Source organism: Dipodomys spectabilis, unplaced genomic scaffold (genome assembly GCF_019054845.1).
Source record: "Dipodomys spectabilis isolate Male_0828 unplaced genomic scaffold, ASM1905484v1 ptg000266l, whole genome shotgun sequence".
Lineage (NCBI taxonomy): Eukaryota > Metazoa > Chordata > Mammalia > Rodentia > Heteromyidae > Dipodomys > Dipodomys spectabilis.
In genome coordinates this window covers 5,282,924-5,306,773 of record NW_024870943.1, presented here as the reverse complement: position 1 = coordinate 5,306,773, position 23,850 = coordinate 5,282,924, and the positions used below count along the sequence as shown (strand labels likewise).

The 23,850-nt window shown below is 46.0% G+C and overlaps 2 protein-coding genes and 1 long non-coding RNA gene across 5 annotated transcripts; 1 reads left to right on the top strand and 2 right to left on the bottom strand.

Annotated features, from left to right (window-relative positions):
* Nucleotides 1–867: 867 nt before the first annotated feature.
* LOC122125776 (sulfotransferase 2A1-like) lies at nt 868–7,970 on the bottom strand. Of its 2 annotated transcripts, XM_042700382.1 has the most exons (6): nt 7,835–7,970; nt 5,736–5,947; nt 4,072–4,198; nt 2,420–2,514; nt 1,829–2,006; nt 868–980 (listed from the first exon to the last, which is right to left on the bottom strand). In XM_042700382.1, the coding sequence occupies exons 1-6, from the start codon at nt 7,968–7,970 to the stop codon at nt 868–870; spliced, it is 861 nt and encodes a 286-aa protein (XP_042556316.1). The 2 variants fall into 2 exon arrangements, with proteins under 2 accessions (XP_042556316.1, XP_042556317.1); XM_042700383.1 differs by lacking the exons at nt 1,829–2,006; nt 2,420–2,514.
* Nucleotides 5,732–20,296, top strand: LOC122125790. The gene is made up of 3 exons (XR_006150779.1): nt 5,732–5,790; nt 12,907–12,913; nt 20,257–20,296. It is a non-coding gene; the product is annotated as an uncharacterized LOC122125790 (long non-coding RNA).
* On the bottom strand, nt 14,963–21,869 carry LOC122125772 (sulfotransferase 2A1-like). Of its 2 annotated transcripts, XM_042700375.1 has the most exons (6): nt 21,734–21,869; nt 20,194–20,405; nt 18,156–18,282; nt 16,502–16,596; nt 15,925–16,102; nt 14,963–15,075 (listed from the first exon to the last, which is right to left on the bottom strand). In XM_042700375.1, exons 1-6 carry the CDS (start codon nt 21,867–21,869, stop codon nt 14,963–14,965), a joined length of 861 nt encoding a protein of 286 aa, XP_042556309.1. The 2 variants fall into 2 exon arrangements, with proteins under 2 accessions (XP_042556309.1, XP_042556310.1); XM_042700376.1 differs by lacking the exons at nt 15,925–16,102; nt 16,502–16,596.
* Between the last annotated feature and the right edge of the window lie 1,981 nt (nt 21,870–23,850).

Sequence of the window (23,850 nt, the reverse complement as noted above, 5' to 3'; positions counted from 1 at the left end):
GAAGGCCTCCTCTGAACATGAACTCTTAGAATCCTGAGAGCCTCCTGGAAAGGTCAATCCCTTCTGGATTGATAGCACTTCAGATTTATGATGTAGGCTAATTCCACATCAGACAGTCTGGGATCTTTGGGATAGACAAAAATCTATGTGAACTCTAAGTTATTTACTTCTTACAGCTGCTGCTTAAGATGAAGGAGTTATTTATCACTTGAGAGAGATGATACAACACAATGGGTGCTTGTGATTAAGATTGTATTGTAGTATTGGTGCTTGTGATATCAGGGAAATGGTGATCTCACTTTGTACATGTACACCCCTGTGCCTTACTCAATAAATACCTTGTCCAATGGACTCAGGGCACCTGAAGCTCGCAAAAGGCTTCAGGCTCCTGGTGCCCCAAACCTCAATTCCAGGACCTGGTTTCTGTTCCGGCCTCATCCCATGTTGTGCCAAGTTGGGACAGAGATTCCACTCAAGATCAATTGGGGGGAAGACAACCCCTTCCCCAGAACATCCAGCAAACCCTCAGGCAGCCTCCTGCCATGGGCAGCCCACTGTCCCCACCCGAGGGACCTCCGCAGCCTTTCACCCAGGTCGTCTTTGCTAAACAGAACACTAAGGCATGTTTGTCAGCCCTCGGTGCTGTGGCCCCATTTATTTCAGCAAGAACACACACGGGTCCCTTTGTGCTCCTCACCTGCATGTGGCTGTCACCTGTCCTGGTGATTGCATTAAAGATGTGACAGGCAAAGTCAGACCTCCTGATTCGAGTGACAGACTAATACTATGATCTCTGCCCAGTCCTGTCACCTCCATAAGATGGGGACACAAGTCTTCATCCCAACACACAAGGAGCTAAATCTGGGCTTAGTCCCACGAGAACAGCTCCGGAGGAAGTCCCGCCATCTTCTCCCGGAATGTTTCCTTGAAGGCTTGGGTCTGGGCTGGGGTGAAGTGGTTCTTCCAGTCCCCCGTGATACCTAGGTCATGGAAAAACAATGACACCAGCCTGGCCAGGGCAGGAAGGCACTGTCCCCTCATGTCCCTTCTGCCCTCTGCCTGCCCTGAGGGTGAGGCCACAGATCTCCCTGGGAGATGGACTCCACAGCCACCACGCTCCATGTCCAGTGCTCTCCTCTCAAGTTCTGCCCCTGCCACCAGAGGGGCACATCCTCCCCAGATGTGTGGGAGTCAGGAAGCTCAGCATGTGGTCTCATAGTCACACAATGGCATTTTTATTTAATAGGAAGTTGAATAGAGTTTTTATATAATAGAGTTCAGTGTGTGTACATGTGCGCATGTGTGAGCATGTGTGTGTCTATACCGGAGTTTGAACACAGTGCCTAGGTTCTATTTGGGAGTTAATTTCTGCTCAAGCCTCATGCTCTACTACTTGATCCAAAACTCCATTTTCTGTTTTGTTCGTAGTTAACTGGAGAGAAGGAATCTCCTGGACTATGCTATGCTGTCTGAATTTGAACTGTGATGCTCAGATCTCAGGTTCCTGGGCAGCTAGGATTACAGGCCTGAGCCATGGACACCCAGCTGGTACTTACACTTTGTTCTCTTTTCAGATTCACATACTATCACATTACTTGTTTGTCTTTTGTAGGACTTAAACTCTGGGCGTGGGCACTGATCTTGCGCTTCTTTGGCTGAAGGCTTGGCATTTGAACCCCAGCTCCACTTCAAGTTTACTTTGTTTTAACACAAGCTGGAAGTGAACAGCCAGCCTGTTCCTGGCTGATCCCTGGCCAGGAGTGTGTGGTCGGAGACCAGATTTCTTTCCATGGCTTCCAGCACCTCCTTCCCTGGGACATTTCCATACCTTTCCTGGTGATTTTGAAACCAGCGGGAACAATCCACTCTGGGACATCAGGGAAGTTGCACATCTTGTTCTCCTTCATCGCCTGGAAGGAACTGTTCTCCAGGACCAAGTCCAGCTCTCCGGGTTCCAGTGCCTTCCCCAGGAACCCACAGATCCTCTCTACCATGCTCCTTGTGTCCTAAGGAGAGAAAAACATGGCTCGGGTATGAGAGGGGACAACAGAGAGCATGACTGAGGAGGAGGGAGCAGGAGAAGACAGAAACAGCAGAAGGCAGTGGTAGGGGCAAGGATGGGTGGCCTGTGAAGTTGTGGGCGTGACTCAGTGGGTAGAGCACCAGCCCAAAATCAAAACATCAGGTACTGAGTTCAAGACTCCATCTTGAAACAAAAAAAAAAAAAAAGGAAGAAAAGGAGCATAAGAGGAGTGCAGGAAGGAATAACACACAACAGGATGTAGAAAGTTGACATAGAAGGTGGGATGGAGACTAGGGGGAGGATACTGGGGAAGAAGATAGTGGAGGAGCAGGAGAGATGGTAGAATGGGTGGAGAGGGCAGTGGTGGGGTGGGGTACATGTAAAATCAATGGTTACCTTTTTCATCTGCTCATAACTGAGGACCAGCACATTCTCCTTTTCCCTCATGGACATCCAGCCTCGGACGTGATCAAACCATGACCCGTAAGGTACTGCAGGGGGAACAGTGTGGCAGTGTGCAAAGTCTCCACCATTCCCGATCTGCATGGTGGTCTCAGCACTGATTGCTCTGGTCCCTGTCACCTCACCAGGGTGTAACTGAGAAATAAGTCCTGTCTCTTTATAGCCTCAAAGAGAGAGCACTACTGAGTACTGGTGGCTCATGCCTGTCATCCTAGCTACTTAGGACACTGAGATTTGAGGAACACTGTTCAAACCAGCCTGGGCAAGAAAGTCCATGAGACTCTTATCGCCAATGAACCATAATAAAAACCAGAAGTGGCGTTGTGGCTCAAGTGGTAGAGTGCTGGCCTTGAGCTAAAGAGCTGAGGGACAGCCCCCAGGCCCAGAGTTCAAGCTCCATGGACTGGGAGAGAGGGGGAAGGAAGGGATAGGGAGGGAAAGGGAAAGAGAGCAAACAGAAGCACTGTGGAGCCAGAATATTGATTTCTAAGCAATTTTTTCCTGTAGCACAACCTTTGCCCCATCTGAAGCAGGTCACCAAAAGCCACACCAAAACCTCTGACCGGTATAAAGAGCTCCACAGGTCCTCACAGAACTCAGGCTGAGTGCCTTCCATGCCAGCTTGGCCCAAGTCCATCACTTGCACAACTGAGCACAAGTCTGAGTGCAAGGTCTGAGCTGTGACACACGCACACGAGGCACCTCCCATCCCTGTCCATGGCTCCCAGCCGGTCAGTCTGCAGAGGCCTTGGTGTGGTTTCCTCTACTTGAAACATCTTTGCTTGAAATCAGGGCCAGAGCACTGTACCTGGGTTTCTACACTCCTCTCTACCACTTGAGCCACACCTTCACTCCCTGCATCATGATGATTGAGTGGGTATGAGAGCCTCAAGGACTTTCTGCTTGGGTTGGCTTCCAACTCTGACCCTCAGCTCTCAGCTCATGAGTAGCTGAGATTATAGGCGTGATCCACCAGCCCGGACTATAGATCCAAGTGGTAAGAGATGTTGAATCAGGGGAGAAACAGCTCATCAGGCACTTCTACTGGTCGTGAAGCTAAACCCAGAGGGCCTGAGACACCAGATGATGAGGTACACAGAGCACAGATGTGGGGTCCCCCACCCTTCATACCCAACTCAGGCCATGGACCCCTGACAGAACCACGGACAAGTGACAAAATTACAAGCATGAGGAATGACCCAGAACTTTTGCATGACTAGAAACAGAGCGATCCCAACTTCAAGTGAGAAACTCTGACATGGACAGCCAAACAAATTTAAAACATAAAAATACGTAGGGAAGGTAGAGTTGGGCTGTGTGGGAAGCCAGTGAGAAGCTGTCAGTCAACATCTGGGAGTAGAGCACACAGGAGGGGGCGGGTCCTCCATGGCTACGGAAGCTCCAGGGGCTCAAAACACCTTGGGACCTTCCATCATGGGAGAAGTCTGGTGCTGCCTTTAGCCAATGTGAGTTCTGGGATGAGGAAGCATTGGACCCACAGACGGTGAGATTTAAAGGAGACCATGGAGGGAGGGGACACTCAAAGAGGTTTAAATACTTCTCCATTCTCTTCATTGTTTACTCACCATATCCTTGCAAGAACCATTCAAAATATTGTTCCAATGACTCTGGTTTCTTAGACAGATTTGTAAAACGCCGGAAATAATAACCAGATATAAGGACATCCTTAGGATTTCTGATGACATAGATCATCTTCAAGGGAGAAAGGAGAGAATTAAACAAAATTCCCATCATTTCTTGTACTCTTGGCGTTCAGAGAAATTCTAGAATTTTTGCTCCAACATTGAAGTATGTGTTGATCTTTTGGTTGTGCATTAATTTGTGAAATACTTTTCAGAGTTGCTACAATCCAATCACTTTGCCAGGAATAAAACAATGGTGGGACAATGCATTTCCTAAATGTACCAGGGATATTTACCTAGAAAGCACAGGAGAGCAGACGCTGGTTAGCCTTTTCTGGCTGCAGATTTATGAATTGTTTTGTAAACATCATTGAAACACCTGGGATGGATGGCTCTCACCTGTAACCACAGCTACTCAGCCAGCTCACATCTGAGGATCATAGTTTGAAGCTAGCCCAGGCAGAACAGCTCATGAGACACCCATCTCCAATTAACTACCTGAAAACCTCAAGGGGAGCTATGGCACAAACTGGTAGAATAACAGCTTTGAGTACAAAAGCTCAGGGACAGCTGTGAGTTCAAGTCCCATGAATGGCACAAAAACAAAACAACAAGAATCCATTGATGGAGGGAGCTGAAATGATACAACAACAGAGATTTCACAGCACAGGCGCCCATTTCTATGGTGTTCAGGAGCAAATCTAGGTAGCATTTCACCAGGGAAGAGTGTGCATCGTGTCTGGTTTGGCCTAGGCTGGGGAAGCAGGACAAAGGCTCCTGGTTGATCTGGCCATGAGCATCAGGTGTTTATTCATTGCACAGCCTTCAGAGTCAGGCCACTGACACCAGGTCACATGACATTGAAACCACACAACCTCAACTTTCTTTTTCCTTTTTCTTTTCTTTTCTTTCCTTTTTGCCATGGTTGGTGGTTGTACTGAGGGCCTAGGTGCTGTCCCTGTGTTTATGTGCTCAGGCTGGTGTTTTACCACTTGAGCTGCTGCTCTATTTCTGGCTTTGTTTTTGATAGCTAATCAGAGATAAGAATTACCTGGCCTTTCCTACCTGGGCTGTCTTGTAATCTTTTTTTTTTTTTTTTTTTTTTTTGGGGTCCGGTCGTGGGCCTGAACTCTGGGGCTGGGCGCTGTCCCTCAGCTCTTCAGCTCAAGGCTAGTGCTCTACCACTTGAGCCACAATGTCACTTCTGGCTTTTTTTTTTCTACTTATGTGGTGCTGAGGAATCGAACCCAGGGCCTCATGCATGGAAGGCAAGCGCTCTACTACTGAGCCCCTTCCCAGCCCTGTCTTGTAATCTTGATCCTCAGATCTCAGCCTCCTGTTTAGCTTGGACGACTGCATGAGGCCTGGGTATCCACTTGAAACACAGTTTGTTTAGTCTTTCAGTTTGTCATCCAGTTCATCTGTCAAGGATCACACAGCCATGGTCCACATCTTGGACTCTGGTTTGGTCTGAGGACCCTCAATTCATGAAGGAGAGTCTATGGTCCTCTATGAACTACAGAGGGAGAATGCCAGACCTGCTGGGTGTGTGCATTTTTAAGAGGAAAAGGCCTTGATGGAACAGTTATTGGGCACTGAGCACTGACCTTGGCCTTGGAAGTGAAGAAAGACTTGGGGAAGAGTTGGATGGGGAGGTGGGAGGTGATGAGGGGGGGACCCTCCTTCCTCTCCACTTTGAATTTGTATCCACTTTCATTCTCAATCCATGGGGAACGAATGTATGTGGGCACAGATCGAACCCAGTTGGGATCCCCCTTGGTGTGAATCAGAGAGAGAATCTCAATCAACCAATGGGTTCCTGGGGCAGAAACAAAAGCAGAGGTCACACAATATTACATACACCCATATTTATATACACACACACATATACATACATGCACACACACATATATAATGGTAAAGCATATGTAACATAGACCTTACGAATATAAACTTTCTCAGGCATGCAATCTGATATGGATATGTAGTGTTTAGTGTATTTGGTTTAATTAATTAATTTATTTATTTACTTATTTTTTTTTTTAAATTTTATTTTATTTTACTTGAGAACATACTGTACAGAGGGGTTACAATTACATGGGCAGGATAATGCATACATTTCTTACCAAGCATTGCAGCCTCCTCCTTTGTTTACCCTTCACCTCCCTTCCCAGCCTCCCCCCTCCCTCCCACCCAATCATATCCCCCCCCCCCACCGACATTGTAAAGCTGGTTTTGACATGACATTTTGTACTTCTCATTGTTGCAACAGGTCCACCTGAATCCTTAAACGACTTGTTTGTCCCCATCTCCTCCACATGTTATACTGACATCAAATATAGTGAAAGCGGGGGTTACACTGTGGGGGAGGGACATACAAAGCAACAAAGATTATTTACTTATTTTTGCGTTTGGTTGTGGGGCCTGAACTCTGGTCTTGGTGCTGTCCCTCAGCTTGTAGCTCAAGGCTAGCACTCTATCACTTGAGCCATAGCACCACTTCCGGCTGTTTTCTTTTTGCTTATGTGGTGCTGAGGAATGTAATCCAGGGCCTCAGAGGTTCAAGGCAAGCATTCTACCACTGAGCCACATTCCTAGCACCTGTTTAGTGTATTTTAATCATAGCTCACTCAGTGCCAGTATTTTCTCATCTAATAAGTCTGCACTGTCCATGACAACTGAATATTGATATTCTTGCCACCTGCCCTGACCCCCATCATTCTATTATCACAATAGGACTTTGGCAGTTTTGGGCCTTGTATGTGAGTGCAATAGTACACAGTTTTTTTTTTTTTCTTTTTTTGCACTATGGCCTTGACTCATGCGGTTTCAAATGGCAAAATGTCCTGATAATAGTAGAGCATGGGTCTAAGTAGGAAGCATTATGCTCACCTTTGGTCCTCAGCTCCTCCCAGATCTGTGCTGCTCCCTGCCCTGGAGTTCCTGCCTTACAGGTGGCCCCTTCTTCTCTCCACCCAGACCCACCTGAGCTCCCACCTACCTCACTTCCTACCCCCAGCCCCTGCTGCTGCCAGATAGTGGAGGTGGTCATGAGCTCTCTCTCTGCGGGAGAAGTGGCTCCTCTAATAAACCTTGTAATCATCTTTCTCCTGTGCCTGCCTGCCTCCGCATGGTCCCCTGGGAAGGATGTGATGGATCCTTTCCTGAGCTGTCTGCATTTTCAACAGTGTATAATATTCCACTTTGATCTCTCAACTTGTTTGGGATTGTGCAGCCATTTCTCTGTGGATATTTGGGTTTAATGCAGCTGTCAGCTGTTGCTGAAATCCTGCAGTGCCCCACTGGCTGTGGTTTTCAGCACATTTCCCTTGCAGTGTGCCCTCAGCGCTCCCTCCCCACTCCCCGGGCCCCTTCACACAGGCTCCCTGGCCTGCCAGTGCCTTGTGTTTGCCCCAAGTTTTCCAGGTCCTAACTATGGCCCATCATGATTCTTCTATTTGAGATCATGCTTTTTCTCTAGGTAACCTCAAAATCATCCTTTTCATTTAAAAAAATCTGTTGCCAACCCTGGAGCTTGAACAGGGCCTGGGCACTGTCCACGAGTTGTTGCATTCAAGGCTGGCACAATACCACAGGGCCACAGGTCTTCAATAATGAGCTAGTACACCATTCCTATGTGGGACACAGTTGGGAGTGAGGCCATAGCTCTGGCCTTTCCCTGGCAGCCACAGCTCCGTCTGCTCACCTGATTTGGGGTAGGTCACCGTGATGATGTCTTCGTCCTTCAGCACCAGCTCCTCATGGACTGCTTTTATGACTTCAGGGTAGAAATCCACAACAGGGAAAGGAATGCCCTGGTACCACATGTAGTCCTGAGCCATGGCAGAGTCTTGGGTGTCTGGCTCTTGGTCTCAGGCCAGTGGCACTGCCACCGTGTAAGTGGTGGCTGAGTCTGGATTGTGAAGACTATCATTAATTAAGATGATTTGGTGATAAATAAAACCCCTGTGATTGTCCCCAGGGGTTTTTATTGGGCAAGTGTGAAATCATGCAAAGGGTGAACTGTGCTCACCTGATCTACAGTTCATGGCAGAAAACCAGAAATACAAGAGGAAATAGGCTAGGGTATATGATTAACAAATATTTTTTAATGCACCAATCCTTTATTTTGCGAAGAGGTAAAGGATATGAGAAAACATCGCTGGGAGAGAAGAGCTGGACTTCTGGATCAAGACCCCACGTTCAGTCTACTAATATCACTCCAAAATCTTTGCCAAGATTCTTCAATGCCTTGTCCTTCCAATTTCCTCTGTTTCCCCTATGATCTCTCTCCACTCCAGGATGGCAGCCATGATCCCCCAGGTCATGGGTCTCCATGATTCCTCATGCTTCTGGATGCAGGGACAGTTTCTCAAATTTCTTTTCTTTAACCTGACCTTGCAGATTTGACAAAAAACAAATACTTCTGTAACTTTATGGGGATGGTGTGAGTGTTTGTGTTTGTGTGTGTGTGTGTGTGTGTGTGTTCACACCACAGGAACCGATTTTTCTCCTTCCTTCCTTCCTTTCTCTCCTTCCTTTCTCTCCTTCCTTCCTTCCTTCCTTCCTTCCTTCCTTCCTTCCTTCCTTCCTTCCTTCCTTCCTTCCTTCCTTCTTCCTTCCTTCCTTCCTTCTTCCTTCCTTCCTTCCTTCCTTCCTTCCTTCCTTCCTTCCTTCCTTCCTTCCTTCCTTCCTTCCTTCCTTTTTTCCTTCCTTCCTTCCTTCCTTATTTCCTTTCTTTTGTAGTTGTTCAAGGGGGTTGAACTGGCCCTGGGTCTCTCAGTTCTTTAGCTCAAATGTTGTTCATCCACAGCACCACTTCTGGACTGTTCTGTTTATGTGGTGCTGAGGAAGCGAACCAAGGGCCTCATAAATGTGAGGCAAATGCTCTACCACTGTGTCACCTTCCCAACCCCCAGGGACCTATGTCTATGATGTTCAAGAGCAAAGAAATCTAGATAACATTGCACTGGGAACTGTTTGGGATTGTGCCTGGTGTAGGCTGTACCCGGGACGTGGGATATTCTCTCTGGAGGATAAAGCCATTTTTTTTGCCTTCCTGGGACTTGAACTCAGGGCCTGGGCACTGTCCCTGTGTTTTTGTGCTTAATATTAGTGCTCTACCACTTTAGGCACAGCTCCACTTCTTGTCTTGTTGGAGTTAAGAGTGTCCTGGCCTTTGCTGCCTGGGCTAGCTTCCAACTTTGATCCTTACTACCTGATTAGCTGGGATTACAGGAGTGTGCCACTGGTGCTTGGCTTTTTTTTATTTCTCTTCCAGTCCTGGGCTTGAACTCTGGGTCAAGGTGCTATTCCTGAGCTTCTTTTGCTCAAGGCTAGCACTCTACCACTTGAGCCATAGCGCCACTTCTGGCTTTTTCTGTATATGCCATGGTAAGGAATTGAATCCGGGGCCTCACTCATATGAGGCAAGCACTCTACCACTGAGCCAACTTCCCAGTGCTAATTTTTTTAAATTTAATTTTATTGTAAAGATACTGGACAGAGAGGTTACAGTTACATGAGTAAGGTAATGCTCAGGTTTTTGTTAATGCCAGTCTTGTGTTATGTGCTTCCCATGGGTCGGAGTTTTCTTCATTTTCAACACTGAGCAATATTCCATTTTGATCTCTTAACCTGTTTGGATGATGCAGCCATTTCTCTGTGGATATTTGGGTTTAATTTCCTGGCGCTCTACCGTGTTAGCCACAGGTCTTCAATAACGGAGCTACTATATGGTCCCTATGTTGAAGACAGCAGGAGGGAATGGGGGCTGCAGGCCTGGAGGTTCCAAGGCAGAGCACTGGAAGTGGAGCTCTGGCTCGGGTGGTAGAATGTGATCCTTGAGTGAAAACCTGAGGGACAGTGCCCAGGCCCTGAGTTCAAGTGTCAGGACCAGCAAACACTTGAATAACATGGCGCTTGATGCATTCCCATACTTACATTTCTTACTGACATTTTTGTGCCAGACCCAGAAGTCTGGCACCCACAGGACGTGAATGACTCGCAGGGCATTATGGGGGTGGTGACCACTCACATATCTACCCAGGCCCTGGGCTGTGACCCCGTGAGACCTAGGCTGTGATGTCATCGCACTCTCTCAGGTCTGATGGGGTCCCCTGAGAGGCGATCTCTCTTCCAATCCTGACTGGGAAAACTTGACCAAAGCCTGCCTAAAGCCCAATCAATAGCTACAATATGAAATGTGGTGACTGAGGAAGCTCATCTCCAAGCTTTGAAAAATCAACACGTCCCCATGCCCGACCAAAAGAACAACAAACACAGAAACAAAAAAACCACCATAGACATTCTTGGGGCTGGGAATGTGGCTCAGTGGTAGGGTGCTTGCCTTGTATGCATGAGTCCCTGGGTTCAATTCTGCAGGACCACATCAGCAGAAAAAGCCAGAAGTGGCACTGTGGCTCAATTGGTAGAGCACTAGCCTTGATTTGAAGATCTAAGGGTCAATGCCACGGCCCAGAGTTCAAGCCCCAGGACTGACCAAAAAAAAAAAAAAATCAACGTGTCTACTCTCCCATAGTAATTGAGGAGGACCAGCTTACCATACTGGGAGTTGTCCTACAGGTTCTGGGCAGGTATCAGATCAGGTGTCAGAACAGGGAAGTGGTAACCCAGCCAGGATAAATAGCTATCACCTCTGTACATAGCAGGCAAGGAGGCCTGGAACCGTTGGTTGATTTCAGAGCCCGGTTAAAGATAATCTTCATAAAAGTGTAACTGCAACCTGAGTTAAGAGACTAACTTCTCCAAATATATACCATTGAAGAATGCTAATTGAGTGTTCAAAGGCTTTACACTCCATCAAGGCCGCAAACGGCGATGTTACAAATCATGTTGAAGTCTGTAATGACATTGGCTTCTCTGCTGCAGCCATAAGGGGATCCACCATAACATGTCTTAAAATGTTTTAGATGTGAAAAAAATGGGATACATAAAAAGGAATTGTTCAAAAGGTAAGAACTCCTAGCAAATTCAGAGCCTTGTACAAGTTAAATAACACTCTTTGGATAGGATGGGGGTGCCAGACCCTTCTATAAACTTCTCTTACATCTATAAATGGATTTAAGAAGAGTTCCCTCTTTTTGCCCAATTTTCTTTACAGACCCTGAAGACTAGAAGCCTCCGACATGTTCAAAGATCCATTTGTATATTAATATGCCTTGCTAACAAAGTTGTCTGAACATTTTCTGTTCTTTGTCATCTATTTCTCAAATAGCTGTGAAAAATGTTATTTATTGTGTTTGTATTTTGCCTCATAGTTTGCTTTGTGTTGTCTGTCTAATACTGACCACACAGTTTTATCATATTGGACAAAATAATGTCACTTTGCCATTGGAATTCCAAAAGAATCTATGGCCAATATATATATATATATATATATATATATATATATATATTTTTTTTTTTTTCAGTCATAGGGCTTGAACTTTGGGCCTGAGCATTGTCTCTTAGCTCTTCGGCTCAAGGCTAGCCACTGTGCCACTTCCAGTTTCCTGGTTGTTAATTGGAGATAAGAGTCTCATGGACTTTCCTGCCTGGGCTTGCTTTGAACCTGGATCTTCAGTCTCAGCCTCCTGAGTAGCTAGGATTACAGGTGTGAGCCACAGGCCAAATTTCATTTTTATAATCTAATTGAGCATTAAAACTCTTGTACATAGGGGCAGGGAAGGTGGCTCAGTGGTATAGCACTTTGCGTTGCATGCCTGAGGCCCTGGGTTTGATTCCTCAGCACTACATGAGCAAAAAGAAAAAAATTAGAAGTGGTGCTGTGGCTCAAGTGGTAGAGCGCTAAACTTGAGCTGAAGAGCTGAGGGACAGTGCCCAGGACCAGAGTTCAGGACCCATGACCGGACCCAAAAAAACAATAAAACAAAAAAACTCTTGTACATAAGTATGAGTGTAAGTGTATGTGAAACTGTTCAAAATAATCTAGTATTTTAATGCTTAAAATCTGTCATGATGGTGTGAAAAAAAAACCAGGTCTGGCAAAGTGGTTCAGTGCTAGAGTGCTCGCCTTGCATGCATGAGATCCTGGGTTCAATTATTCCGTACCATATAAGGAGAAAAAGCCAGAAGTAGGGCTGTGGCTCAAGTGGTAGAGCACTAGCCTTGAGCTGAAGAGCTACGGGACAGCGCCCAGGCCCAGAGTTCAGGCCCCAGGACCGGAACCCACACCCCCAAAATTGCTATCTTCACCTCAACCTATACGCTGAAAGGATGACATTGGTAATAACTAGAGACCCAGAACCATCAAAGTATGGGGTGGTGGTTATTCCTGTGGGTGCACAGGTTCAGCGGACATCTGTCTACCTACCCTGAAATGAAAACCCAGAAATAAAGAGAAAATGCATCCAACCTCCAGGAACCTCTGAAGAAAACCTTCAAGAGCATGAGGATATCTAAGGGCTCGGGGAGAAAGAGAAACAGCGACCCTTCACACCTGGGGACCAGAGAAGAAGCTTTCCTTAGAAGCTGAGAGATACCAAAAGGACAAGGGACCGGAAGTGAATGCATCGTCGTCGTGGTTGTTTATAATGATGCTTCTTTAGACTGCTGGTGCCTTCTGCTCAGTATAAGCCTCTGTTTGGGGGATTCCTATGCTGGGTAAACTGTTGCACTTAAATTGTACTTTGATATGTAACAACGCAGGTATCGGACCTGCCCACTGATATAAAAACGGAGTTAAAATATTTAGTCAGGCTGGGTGTCAGTGGTTCATGCCTGTCATCCTAGCTACTCAGGAGGTTCAGATCTGAGGATAGCAGTTCAAAGCCAACCCAGGCAGGAATTGGTGAAAACTGTAAGTGGTGGTGTGGCTCAAGTCATAGAGCGCTAGTTTTGAACTAAAGAGCTCAGGGACAGCACCCAGGCCCAAAGTTCAAGCCTACAACCAACCAAAAATAAAAAATAAAAAAGACCATGAATGAAACTTCCTTTTGTATCAAAGAAGGCTCTTCTGTGCAAAATGTGCCAATAAACAGTTTAGTAGAACATGCTGGCAGTTGGAAAGAGGTAAAAATATAACTCAGGATAAAATTAGTCGTCAAGAAGATGAGAGTTGAGAGAACGAATTAATTTGGACCTTGAATTAATAGTTCACTGTGATTTTTCATGCTTCTGCTATGCAAATGACCTTAGCAACTGCTCATCACTGACAAGACTCTGTTTGCCTCAAGGAAAAAGAGTCGGCATTGGCTGGTCTTTCTTTCGTGGAGGAAAGGCATATGGCGCTCTAAAGACAAATTATCCATGACTGTTATGTTAGGAGAATGGTGCTTGTCTGTCTTAGTAATTTGACCCATCAGAGTAAGAGATGCATAAGACAAGATCTCACTTGAAATTGTGATAACTTAATGCTGTTAAATACTGTGGATAGGGCTGTAGTTGCATCTTTTATTCTGCCTGTCCCTAGACTTGAAGAAGGTGTCCAGAAAGAGTACGGCAGACAACCTTGTATTTTCAACCAAGTGTCAGATAAATAAATCAAGAAATCAATCAACAAATCAATCAATCAATGAAGAAATGAAAAAGGGAAGAACAATAATTTGACACATTGGAACCGCCACAGACTGTTTGCTGTTGAAAAACCATTTAGGATGTGAACTGTTTGAAGGACTGAGCTGCTTTAAGATAACTGCCAATTCTCAAAGGATTCAGAACCAGCTAGAGCAGCTGAAACAGGAGCTGAAAAAGTTAAAATTCAATGATAACTGGGACTTCCAGAATAGTTTTCCATTTTTTTTTTGGCTTTTCTGGGCCCAAGATCCTCTATTTTATGGATTATCCAGCTAGCACCCTGTTTATTTAAATGTTTATTTCTAGCATGCAGCATATGCTAGCTCAAACAGAAATAAGAATTATGCTTTCTGAAATCATAGGAAAAGGGGGGATTTTGAGAGCCCCCAAAAGCTGAGCTGTGAGAGCTGGAAGGATTGGGAGGATGGAAGGCCTCCTCTGAACATGAACTTTTAGAATCCTGAGAGCTCGCTGGAAACATCAATCCCTGCTGGATTGATAGGACTTCAGATTTCTTTCTTGGGTGTAGGCTAATTCCACATCAGACCTTCTGGGATCTTTGGGATAGACAAAAATCTATGTGAACTCTAAGTCATTTGCTGCTTACACCTGCTGCTTAAGATGAAGGAGTTATTTATCACCAGATGGAGATGACATCTCAGGATGGGTGCTTGTGATTAGTATTGTATTGTCGTATTGGTGCTTGTGATGTCAGGGAAATGGTGATCTCCCGTTGTACATGTAAGCCCCTGTGCCCTACTCAATAAATACCTTGTCAAATGGACTCTGGGTACTGGAAGCTGACAAAAAGCTTCAGGCTCCTGGTGCCCCAAACCTCACTTAAAGGATCTGGTTTCTGTTCCGGCCTCATCCCAGGTTGTCCCAAGTTGGGTTAGAGCTTCCACGCAAGATCAATGCGGGGGAAGAAATCCCTTCCCCAGGATCTCCAGCAAACCCTCAGGCAGCCTCCTGCTGTGCGCAGCCTACTGTCCCCACCCGAGGGAACTGTGCAGCCTTTCACCCAGGTCGTCTTTGCTAAACAGAACACTAAGGCATGGTTTTCAGCCCTCGGTGCTGTGGCCCCATTTATTTCAGCAAGAACACACACAGGTCCCTTTGTGCTCCTCACCTGCATGTGGCTGCCACCTGTCCTGGTGATTGCACCAAAGATGTGACAGGCAAAGTCAGACCTCCTAATTCGAGTGACAGACTAATACTATGATCTCCACCCAGTCCTGTCACCTCCATAAGGTGGTGACACGTCTTCATCCCAACACTCAAGGAGGTAAAACTGGGCTTAGTCCCACGAGAATAGCTCCGGAGGAAGTCCCACCATCTTCTTCTGGAATGTTTCCTCGAAGGCTTGGGTCTGGGCTGGGGTGAAGTGGTTCTTCCAGTCCCCCGTGATACCTGAGGCCATGAAAAAACAATGACACCAGACTGGGTCAGGGCAGGAAGGCGCTGTCCCCTCATGTCCCTTCTGCCCTCTGCCTGCCCTGAGGGTGAGGCCACAGATCTCCCTGGGAGATGGACTCCACAGCCACTACGCTCCATGTCCAGTGCTCTCCTCTCAAGTTCTGCCCCTGCCACCAGAGGGGCACATCCTCCCCAGATGTGTGGGAGTCAGGAAGCTCAGCATGTGGTCTCATACTCACACAATGGCATTTTTATTTAATAGGAAGTTGAATAGAGTTTTTATATAATAGAGTTCAGTGTGTGTACATGTGTGCATGTGTGTGCAAGTGTGTGTCTATACAGGAGTTTGAACTCAGGGCCTTGTGCTATTTGGGAGTTATTTTCTGTTCAAACCTCATGCTCTACTACTTGAGCCACAATTCCCTTTTCTGTTTCTTTGGTGGTTAACTGGAGAGAAGAAATCTCCTGGATTATGCTATACCATCTGGATTTGAACTGTGATAATCAGATCTCAGGTCCCTGGGCAGCTAGGATTACAGGCCTGAGCCATTGACACCCAGCTGGTACTTATACTTTGTTTCCTTTTCAGATTCACATACTATCACATTACTTGTTTGTCTTTTGTAGGACTTAAAGTCTGGGCCGGGGCACTGATCTTGAGCTTCTTTTGCTGAAGGCTTGGCATTTAAGCCTCAGCTCCACTTCCAGTTTACTTTGTTTTAACACAAGCTGGAAGTGAACAGCCAGCCTGTTCCTGGCTGATCCCTGGCCAGGAGTGTGTGGTTGGAGACCAGATTTCTTTCCCTGGCGTCCAGCACCTCCTTCCCTGGGACATTTCCTTACCTTTCCTGGTGATTTTGAAACCAGCAGGAACAATCTCCTCTGGGATACAAGGGAGGTTGGACATCTTGTTCTCCTTCATTGCCAGGAAGGAACTGTTCTCCAGAACCAAGTCCAGCTCTCCGGGTTCCAGTGCCTTCCCCAGGAACCCACAGATCCTCTCTACCATGCTCCTTGGGTCCTAAGAGGAGAAAAACAAGGGCTCAGGTATGAGAGGGGACAAGAGAGCAGGAGTGAGGAGGAGGGAGCAGGAGAAGAGAGGGACAGCAGAAGGCACTGGCAGGAGAGAGGATGGGTGGCCTGTGGAGTTGGGGGCGTGACTCAGTGGGTAGAGCACCAGCCAAAAGGCAAAACTGAGTTCAAGACTCCATCTTGAAACAAAAATAAAAAAGAAAGAAAAGGAGCATTAGAGGAATGCAGGAAGGAATAATACACAACAGGTTGTAGAAAGTTGACATAGGAGGTGGGATGGAGTCTGGGGGGAGGATACTGGGGAAGAACATAGTGGAGAAACAGGGGAGATGGCAGAAGGGGTGAAGAGGGCAATTTTGGGTGGGGTGCAGTTAAAATCAATCGTTACCTTTTTCATCTGCTCATAACTGAGGACCAGCACATTCTCCTTTTCCCTCATGGACATCCAGCCTCGGACGTGATCAAACCATGACCCGTAAGGCACTGCAGGGGGAACAGTGGGGCAGCGTGAAAAGTCTCCACCATTCCCGATCTGCATGGTGGTCTCAGCACTGATTGCTCTGGTCCCTGTCACCTTCACCAGGGTGTAACCGACAAATAAGTCCTGTCTCTTTATAACCTCAAAGAGAGAGCACTACCTGAGTACTGGTGGCTCACGGCTGTCATCCTAGCTACTTAGGAGACTGAGATTTGAGGATCAGTGTTCAAACCAGCCAGGGCAAGAAAGTCTATGAGACTCTTATTGCCAATGAACCACCAAAAAACTAGATGTGGCGCTGAGGCTCAAGTGGTAGAGTGCTCGCCTTGAGTTAAAGAGCAGAGGGATAACACCCAGGCCCAGAGTTCAAGTCCCATGGCTGAGAGAGAGGGGGAAGAATGGGATAGGGAGGGAGGGAGAGGGAAAGAGAGCAAACACAAGCACTGTGGAGCCAGGACATGGATTTCTAAGCAAATTTTTCCTGTAGCACAACCTTTGCCCCATCTGAAGCAGGTCACCAAAGGCCAGACCAAAACCACTGATCAGGACAAAGAGCTCCGCAGGCCCTCACAGAACTCAGGCCGAGGGCCTTCCAATCCAAGTTGGCCCAATCCATCACTTGCACAACTGAGCACAAGTCTGAGTGCAAGGTCTGAGTTGTGACAGAAGCAAAAGAGGCACCTCCCATCCCTGCCCATGGCTCCCAGCAGGTCAGTCTGCAGAGGTCTTGGTGTGCTTTGGTTTCCTGGAAACATCTTTGTTGAAATCAGGGCCAGAGCACTATCCCTCGGTTTCTACACGCCTCTCTACCACTTGAGCCACACCTTCACTCCCTGCATCATGATGATTGAGTGGGTATGAGAGCCTCAAGGACTTTCTGCCTGAGTTGGCTTCCAACTCTGACCCTCAGCTCTTTGCTCCTGAGTAGCTGAGATTATAGGCATGATCCACCAGCCCTGACTATAGATCCAAGTGGTAAGAGATGTTAAATCAGGGGAGAAACAGCTCATCAAGCACTTCCTCTGGTTGTGACGCTAAACCCAGAGGGCCTGAGACACCAGATGATGAGGTACACAGAGCACAGATGTGGGGTCCCCCACCCTTCATACCCAACTCAGGCCATGGACCCCTGACAGAACCATGGACGAGTGACCAAATTACAAGCATGAGGAATGACCCAGAGCTTCTGCATGAGTAGAAACAGAGCGACCCCAACTTCAAGTGAGAAACTCTGACACGGACAGCCAAACAAATTTAAAACATAAAAATACGTAGGGAAGGTAGAGTTGGGCTGTGTGGGAAGCCAGTGAGAAGCTGTGAGCCAACATCTGGGAGTAGAGCACACAGGAGGGGGCGGGTCCTCCATGGCTACGGAAGCTCCAGGGGCTCAAAACACCTTGAGACCTTCCATCATGGGAGAAGTCTGGTGCTGCCTTTAGCCAATGTGAGTTCTGGGATGAGGAAGCATTGGACCCACAGACGGTGAGATTTAAAGGAGACCTTGGAGGGAGGGGACACTCAAAGAGGTTTAAATCCTTCTCCATTCACTTCACAATCTACTCACCATATCCTTGCAAGAACCATTCAAAAAATTGTTCCAGTGACTCTGGTTTCTTAGCCAGATTTGTAAAACGCCAGAAATAATAACCAGATATAAGGACATCCTTAGGATTTCTGATGACATAGATCATCTTCAAGGGAGAAAGGAGAGAATTAAACAATATTCCCATCATTTCTTGCACTCTTGGTGTTCAGAGAAATTCTAGCCATATTTGCTGCCACATTGAAGTATATATACCTATATACCTTTGTACCTATATAATATTTTAAGCATTTTTTTAAGTTTTTCACATCTCCTCTGTATCCCCCCACTTCCCTCAATGTATTCACATTCCTCTCTAAATAGATGGTCTTTTAATCTCTATGACAACATTAATTTTTTTTTTCTGGTCTCTTTTCATTCCCCTTTCCCTTTCTTCTTTTCCTCTCTCTCTCTACTTGCATCCTACCCAACCTATTTCCTGCATTGTGATTGGGACATAGTTAACTCTCCCTGTGCCTCCCCACACCAATCTATCCCTATTTTTTTACCCACATCTCTCCCTAACCCTAATAATTTCTGGTTTTCCAAATTCTTCTCTGCGGTTCGAAGTCCATTAACATATAGTTGTTTGATGTTGAATAGATGTCTCTGTTGAACTAGATTGTATCTGTAGACTATTGACTGTACAAATGCAAACTTTGGTTGATGGTTGCCTTAAGATAGTGTTCTAGCACAAAACTGGTGCTATCTTCATCTCAAATGGGCAGAGTAAGCCGGAAAACACAAGAAAAATGGCAAATTCGGGTATCTCAATTCCCAATCTTGATAATCAGGGGTTAGAACAGATAATGAATAATCCAGAGGAGAGTTCCCAAATAGCTCTACAAACACTGCTGGCAAACATGATGGATGAGAAGTTTGACAACTTACAAAGGACTCTGTATGAGCGTGATAGGGAGAGAGAGGAGGCATCCCAGAAGTTTATACAGGAATATCATAAGCGTGAGGAAGCTACTCAAAAACGGATACAGGATTTGCGTGAACAACTTGAGAATACTCAAAGAGAAAGGGAGGAATGGCGCGAGCAGGCTGAGAACACTCAAAGAGAACTGCAGGAATCCCACAAACGGGAGGAAAGAGAACTGCAGGAATCCCAGGAACGGGAGGAAGCTAATCAAAGAGTAATACAGGAATTGAGACACCAGATAGAGAACACACAAAGATCACTAAAGGCATTCATGGAATCTATTAACAAAGAGCTGAAGGAAGTCAGGGAGACCACAAAGGGAATGCTGAAGGGAACCCAACAGAAGGAATGGGAGCCCAAAGAAACCATAACCAATCAACTAAGTGATTTGAGAACAAACACTGAACACCAAATTAAGGAAGTAAAGAAATTCATACAAGACCTAAATCAGAGCTTCAACAAAGAACTTGAAGCCATCAAAGCTGACCAACTAGAAGGAAAAGAGATAAAAAACAAAGTAGAGAGTCTTGACAGCAGGATAGACCATGCAGAAGATCGAATCTCAGGGATTGAAGACAGCCTAGATATTATAGAGAAAGAACATACAACCATCCAAGACAATTTTCTTTTTCTTTTTTTCTTTTTTTTTTTTTACTCAGGGCCTACGTGCTGTCCCTGTGGTTTTGTGCTCAGGCTGGTGCTTTACCACTTGACTGCTGCTCCACTTCTAGTGTTATTTTGGATAGCTCATCAGAGATAAGAATCACCTGGCCTTTCCTACCTGGGCTGACTTCTGATCTTGATCCTCAGATCTCAGTCTCCTGTTTAGCTGGGATGACTGCATGAGATCTGGGTATCCACTTAAAACACAGTTTGGTTAGTCTTTCAGTTAGTCATCCAGTTCATCTGTTAGGGATCACACAGCCATGGTCCACATCTTGGACTCTGGTTTGGTCTGAGGACCCTGAATTCATGAAGGAGAGTCTGGGGTCCTCCATGAACTACAGAGGGAGAATGCCAGAGCTGCTGGCTATGTGCATTTTTAAGAGGAAAAGGCCTTGATGGAACAGCTATTGGGCACTGAATACTGACCTTGGCCTTGGAAGTGAAGAAAGACTTGGGGAAGAGTTGGATGGGGAGGTGGGAGGTGATGAGGGGGGGATCCTCCTTCCTGTCTTTTATGGTTTGGAATCCAACTTCACTCTCGATCCATGGGGAACGAAGACCTGTGGGCACAGATCGAATCCAGTTGGGATCCCCCTTGGTGTGAATCAGAGAGAGAACCTCAATCAACCAATGTGTTCCTGAGGCAGAAAGAAAAGCAGAGGTCACTCATTTCTATCTGAATACACAATATTATATATATATATATATATATATATATATACACACACACACACATACACATACATACATGCATACACACACATAGATAATGGTAAAGCATATGATGTAACATAGACCTTAGGGATATAAACTTTCTCAGGTATGCAATCTGATATGGATAAGTAGTGTTTAGTGTATTTGAATCATAGCTCTCGCAGTGCCAGTATTTTGTCATCTAATAAGTCTACACTGTCCATGACAACTGAATATTGATTTGCTTGCCACCTGCCCCATCATTCTCTTATCACACCAGGACTTTGGCAGTTCTGGGCCTTGTATGTGAGTGCAATAGTACACAGTTTGTTTGTTTTTTTTTGCACTATGGTCTTGACTCATGTGGTTTCAAATGGCAAAATGTCCTGATAATAGTAGAACATTGGGTCTAAGTAGGAAGCATTATGCTCACCTTTGGTCCTCAGTTCCACCCATTTCTGAGCTGTTCCCTGCCCTGGAGATCTTGCCATACAGCTGGCCCCTCCCTCTCTCCACCCAGACCCATCTGAGCTCCCACCTACCTCACTTCCTACCCCCAGCCCCTGCTGTCTCTAGATAGTGGAGGTAGTCATGAGCTCTCTCTCTGAGGGAGATATGGCTCCTCTAATAAACCATCTTTCTCCTGTGCCTGCCTGCCTCCCCCTGGTCCCCTGGGAAGGATGTGATGGATCCTTTCCTGAGCTGTCTGCATTTTCAACAGTGTATAATATTCCACTTTGATCTCTCAACTTGTTTGGGATTGTGCAGCCATTTCTCTGTGGATATTTGGGTTCAATGCAGCTGTCAGCTGTTGCGGAAATCCTGCGGTGCCCCACTGGCTGTGGTTTTCAGCACATTTCCCTTGCAGTGTGCCCTCAGTGCTCCCTCCCCACTCCCCGGGCCCCTTCACACAGGCTCCCTGGCCTGCCAGTGCCTTGTATTTACCCCAAGATTTCCAGGTCCTAACTATGGCTCATTATGATTCTTCTATTTGAGATCATGCCTTTTCTCCAGGTAACCTCAAAATCATCCTTTTCATTTTATGAACTATGGAGCACCTCAAAAACACCTATTTAAAAAACTGTGCTGCCAACCCTGGAGCTTGAACTGGGCCTGGGCACTGTCCATGAGCTGTTGCGCTCAAGACTGTCACAATACCACAGGGCCACAGGTCTTCAATAAGGAGCTACTACAGCATTCCTATGTGGGACACAGTTGGGAGTGAGGCCACAGCTCTGGCCTTTCCCACACAGCCACAGCCCCCTCTGCTCACCTGATTTGGGGTAGGTTACTGTGATGATGTCTTCGTCCTTTAGCACCAGCTTCTCATGGACTGCTTTTAGATGTTCAGGGCAGATATACACAACAGGGAAAGGAATGCCCTGGTACCACACGTAGTCCTGAGCCATGGCAGAGTCCTGGGTGTCTGGCTCTTGGTCCCAGGCCACTGGTACTGCCACTGTGGAAGTGGTGACAGAGTCTGGATGGTCAAGACAATCATTAACTAAGATAAACTGGTGATTTAAAAAAAAACCCTGTAATTGTTCCCAGTGATTATTTTTATTTTTATTTTTGTGAACATACTGTACAGAGGGGTTATAATTACATGGGCAGGATAATGCATACATTTCTTATCAAACATTGCAGCCTCCTCCTTTGCTTACCCTTCACATCCCTTCCCAGCTTCCCCCCCCCCCCACCAGCAACTCTAACTTTCTCCCTCCCTCCCCCCAGCACCAAAGTTGTAAAGTTCGTTTTCGACATGACAACTTGTACTTCTCATTGTTGCAACAGGTCCACCTGTATCCTTAAATGACTTATTTTTCCCCATCTCCTCCACAAGTTATACTTCATCAAATATAGTGAAAGCAGCGGTTATACTCTGGGGGAGGGACATACAAAGCAACAATGAAATAATCTTATAAATGCATTAGAAACAAATGCATGAAAGAAAAAAACATTAAAATACATATCTAAGGGTTCATTTTCCTAACATCTCATTATCTGACCTTTTTCCGCTTGACTCACACATATACTAGATATTTCAAATAAGGGAAACCATGGGACCTATGTTTCTTTGGGCCTGGCTTACTTCACTTAATATAATTTTTTCCAAGTTTTTCCATTTCCTAACAAATGGGACACTGTCGTTTTTTCTGATGGAGGCATAGAATTCCATTGTGTGTATATACCACATTTTCTTCATCCATTCATCTACTGAGGGGCATCTGGGTTGGTTCCATATCTTAGCTATGGTAAATAATGCTGCAATAAACATAGTTGTGCTGGTAGCTTTAGTGTTGTCTTGTTTGTAAACATTTGGTTCCCAGTGAATTTTATTGGGCAACTGTGATATCATGCAAAGGGTGAACTGTGTTCATCTGATCTTCAGTTCATGGCAGAAAACTAGAAATACAAGAGGAAATAGGCTAAGGCATAAGATTATCTAATATTTTTTAATATACTAATCCTTTATTTTGAGAAGAGGTGTAGATATCAGAAAAAATCGTAGAGAGGGAAGGGCTGACTTCTGGATCAACACCCCAAGTTCAATCTACTAATATCGCTCCAAGATCTTTGCCAAGATTCCTCAATGCATTGTCCTTCCAATTTCCTCTGTTTCCCCTAGGATCTCTCTCCACTCCAGGATGGCAGCCATGATCCCCCAGGTCATGGGTCTCCACATTTCCTCAGGACCGTGGACGCAGGTACAGTTTCTCAGACTTCTTTTCTTTATCCTGACCTTGCAGATTTGACAAACAACAAAAACTTCTATAACTTTATGGGGATGGTGTGCGTGTGTGTGTGTGTGTGTGTGTGTGTGTGTGTGTGTGTGTGTGTACAAACAACAGAAACTGATTTCTCTCCTTTGTTCCTTCCTTCCTTCCTTCTTTCTTCTTTCCTTCTTTCCTTCTTTCTTTCCTTCCTTCCTTCTTTTCTTTCTTTTGTAGTTGTTCATGGGGCTTGACCTGGCCCTGGGTCTCTCAGTTCTTTAGCTCAAGGCAAGCGCTCTACCACTTGATCCACAGCACCACTTCCAGCCTTTTCTGTTTATGTGGTGCTAAGGAAGCGAACCCAGGGCCTCATGAATGTGAGCAAATGCTCTACCACTGAGCCACCTTCCCATACCCAGGAACCGATGTCTATGATGTTCAGGAGTGGTGAAATCTAGGTAGTATTGCACTGAGAACTCTTTGGGGCTGTGCCTGGTATAGGCTGTACCTGGGAAGTGGGATGTTCTCTTTGGAGGATAAAGCCATTTTTTTTTTTTGCCTTCCTGGGGCTTGAACTCAGGGCCTGGGCACTGTTCCTGTGTTTTTGTGCTTAAAATTAGTGCTCTACCACTTTAGCGCCAGCTCCACTTCTTTTCTTGGACATAAGAGTCTCTTG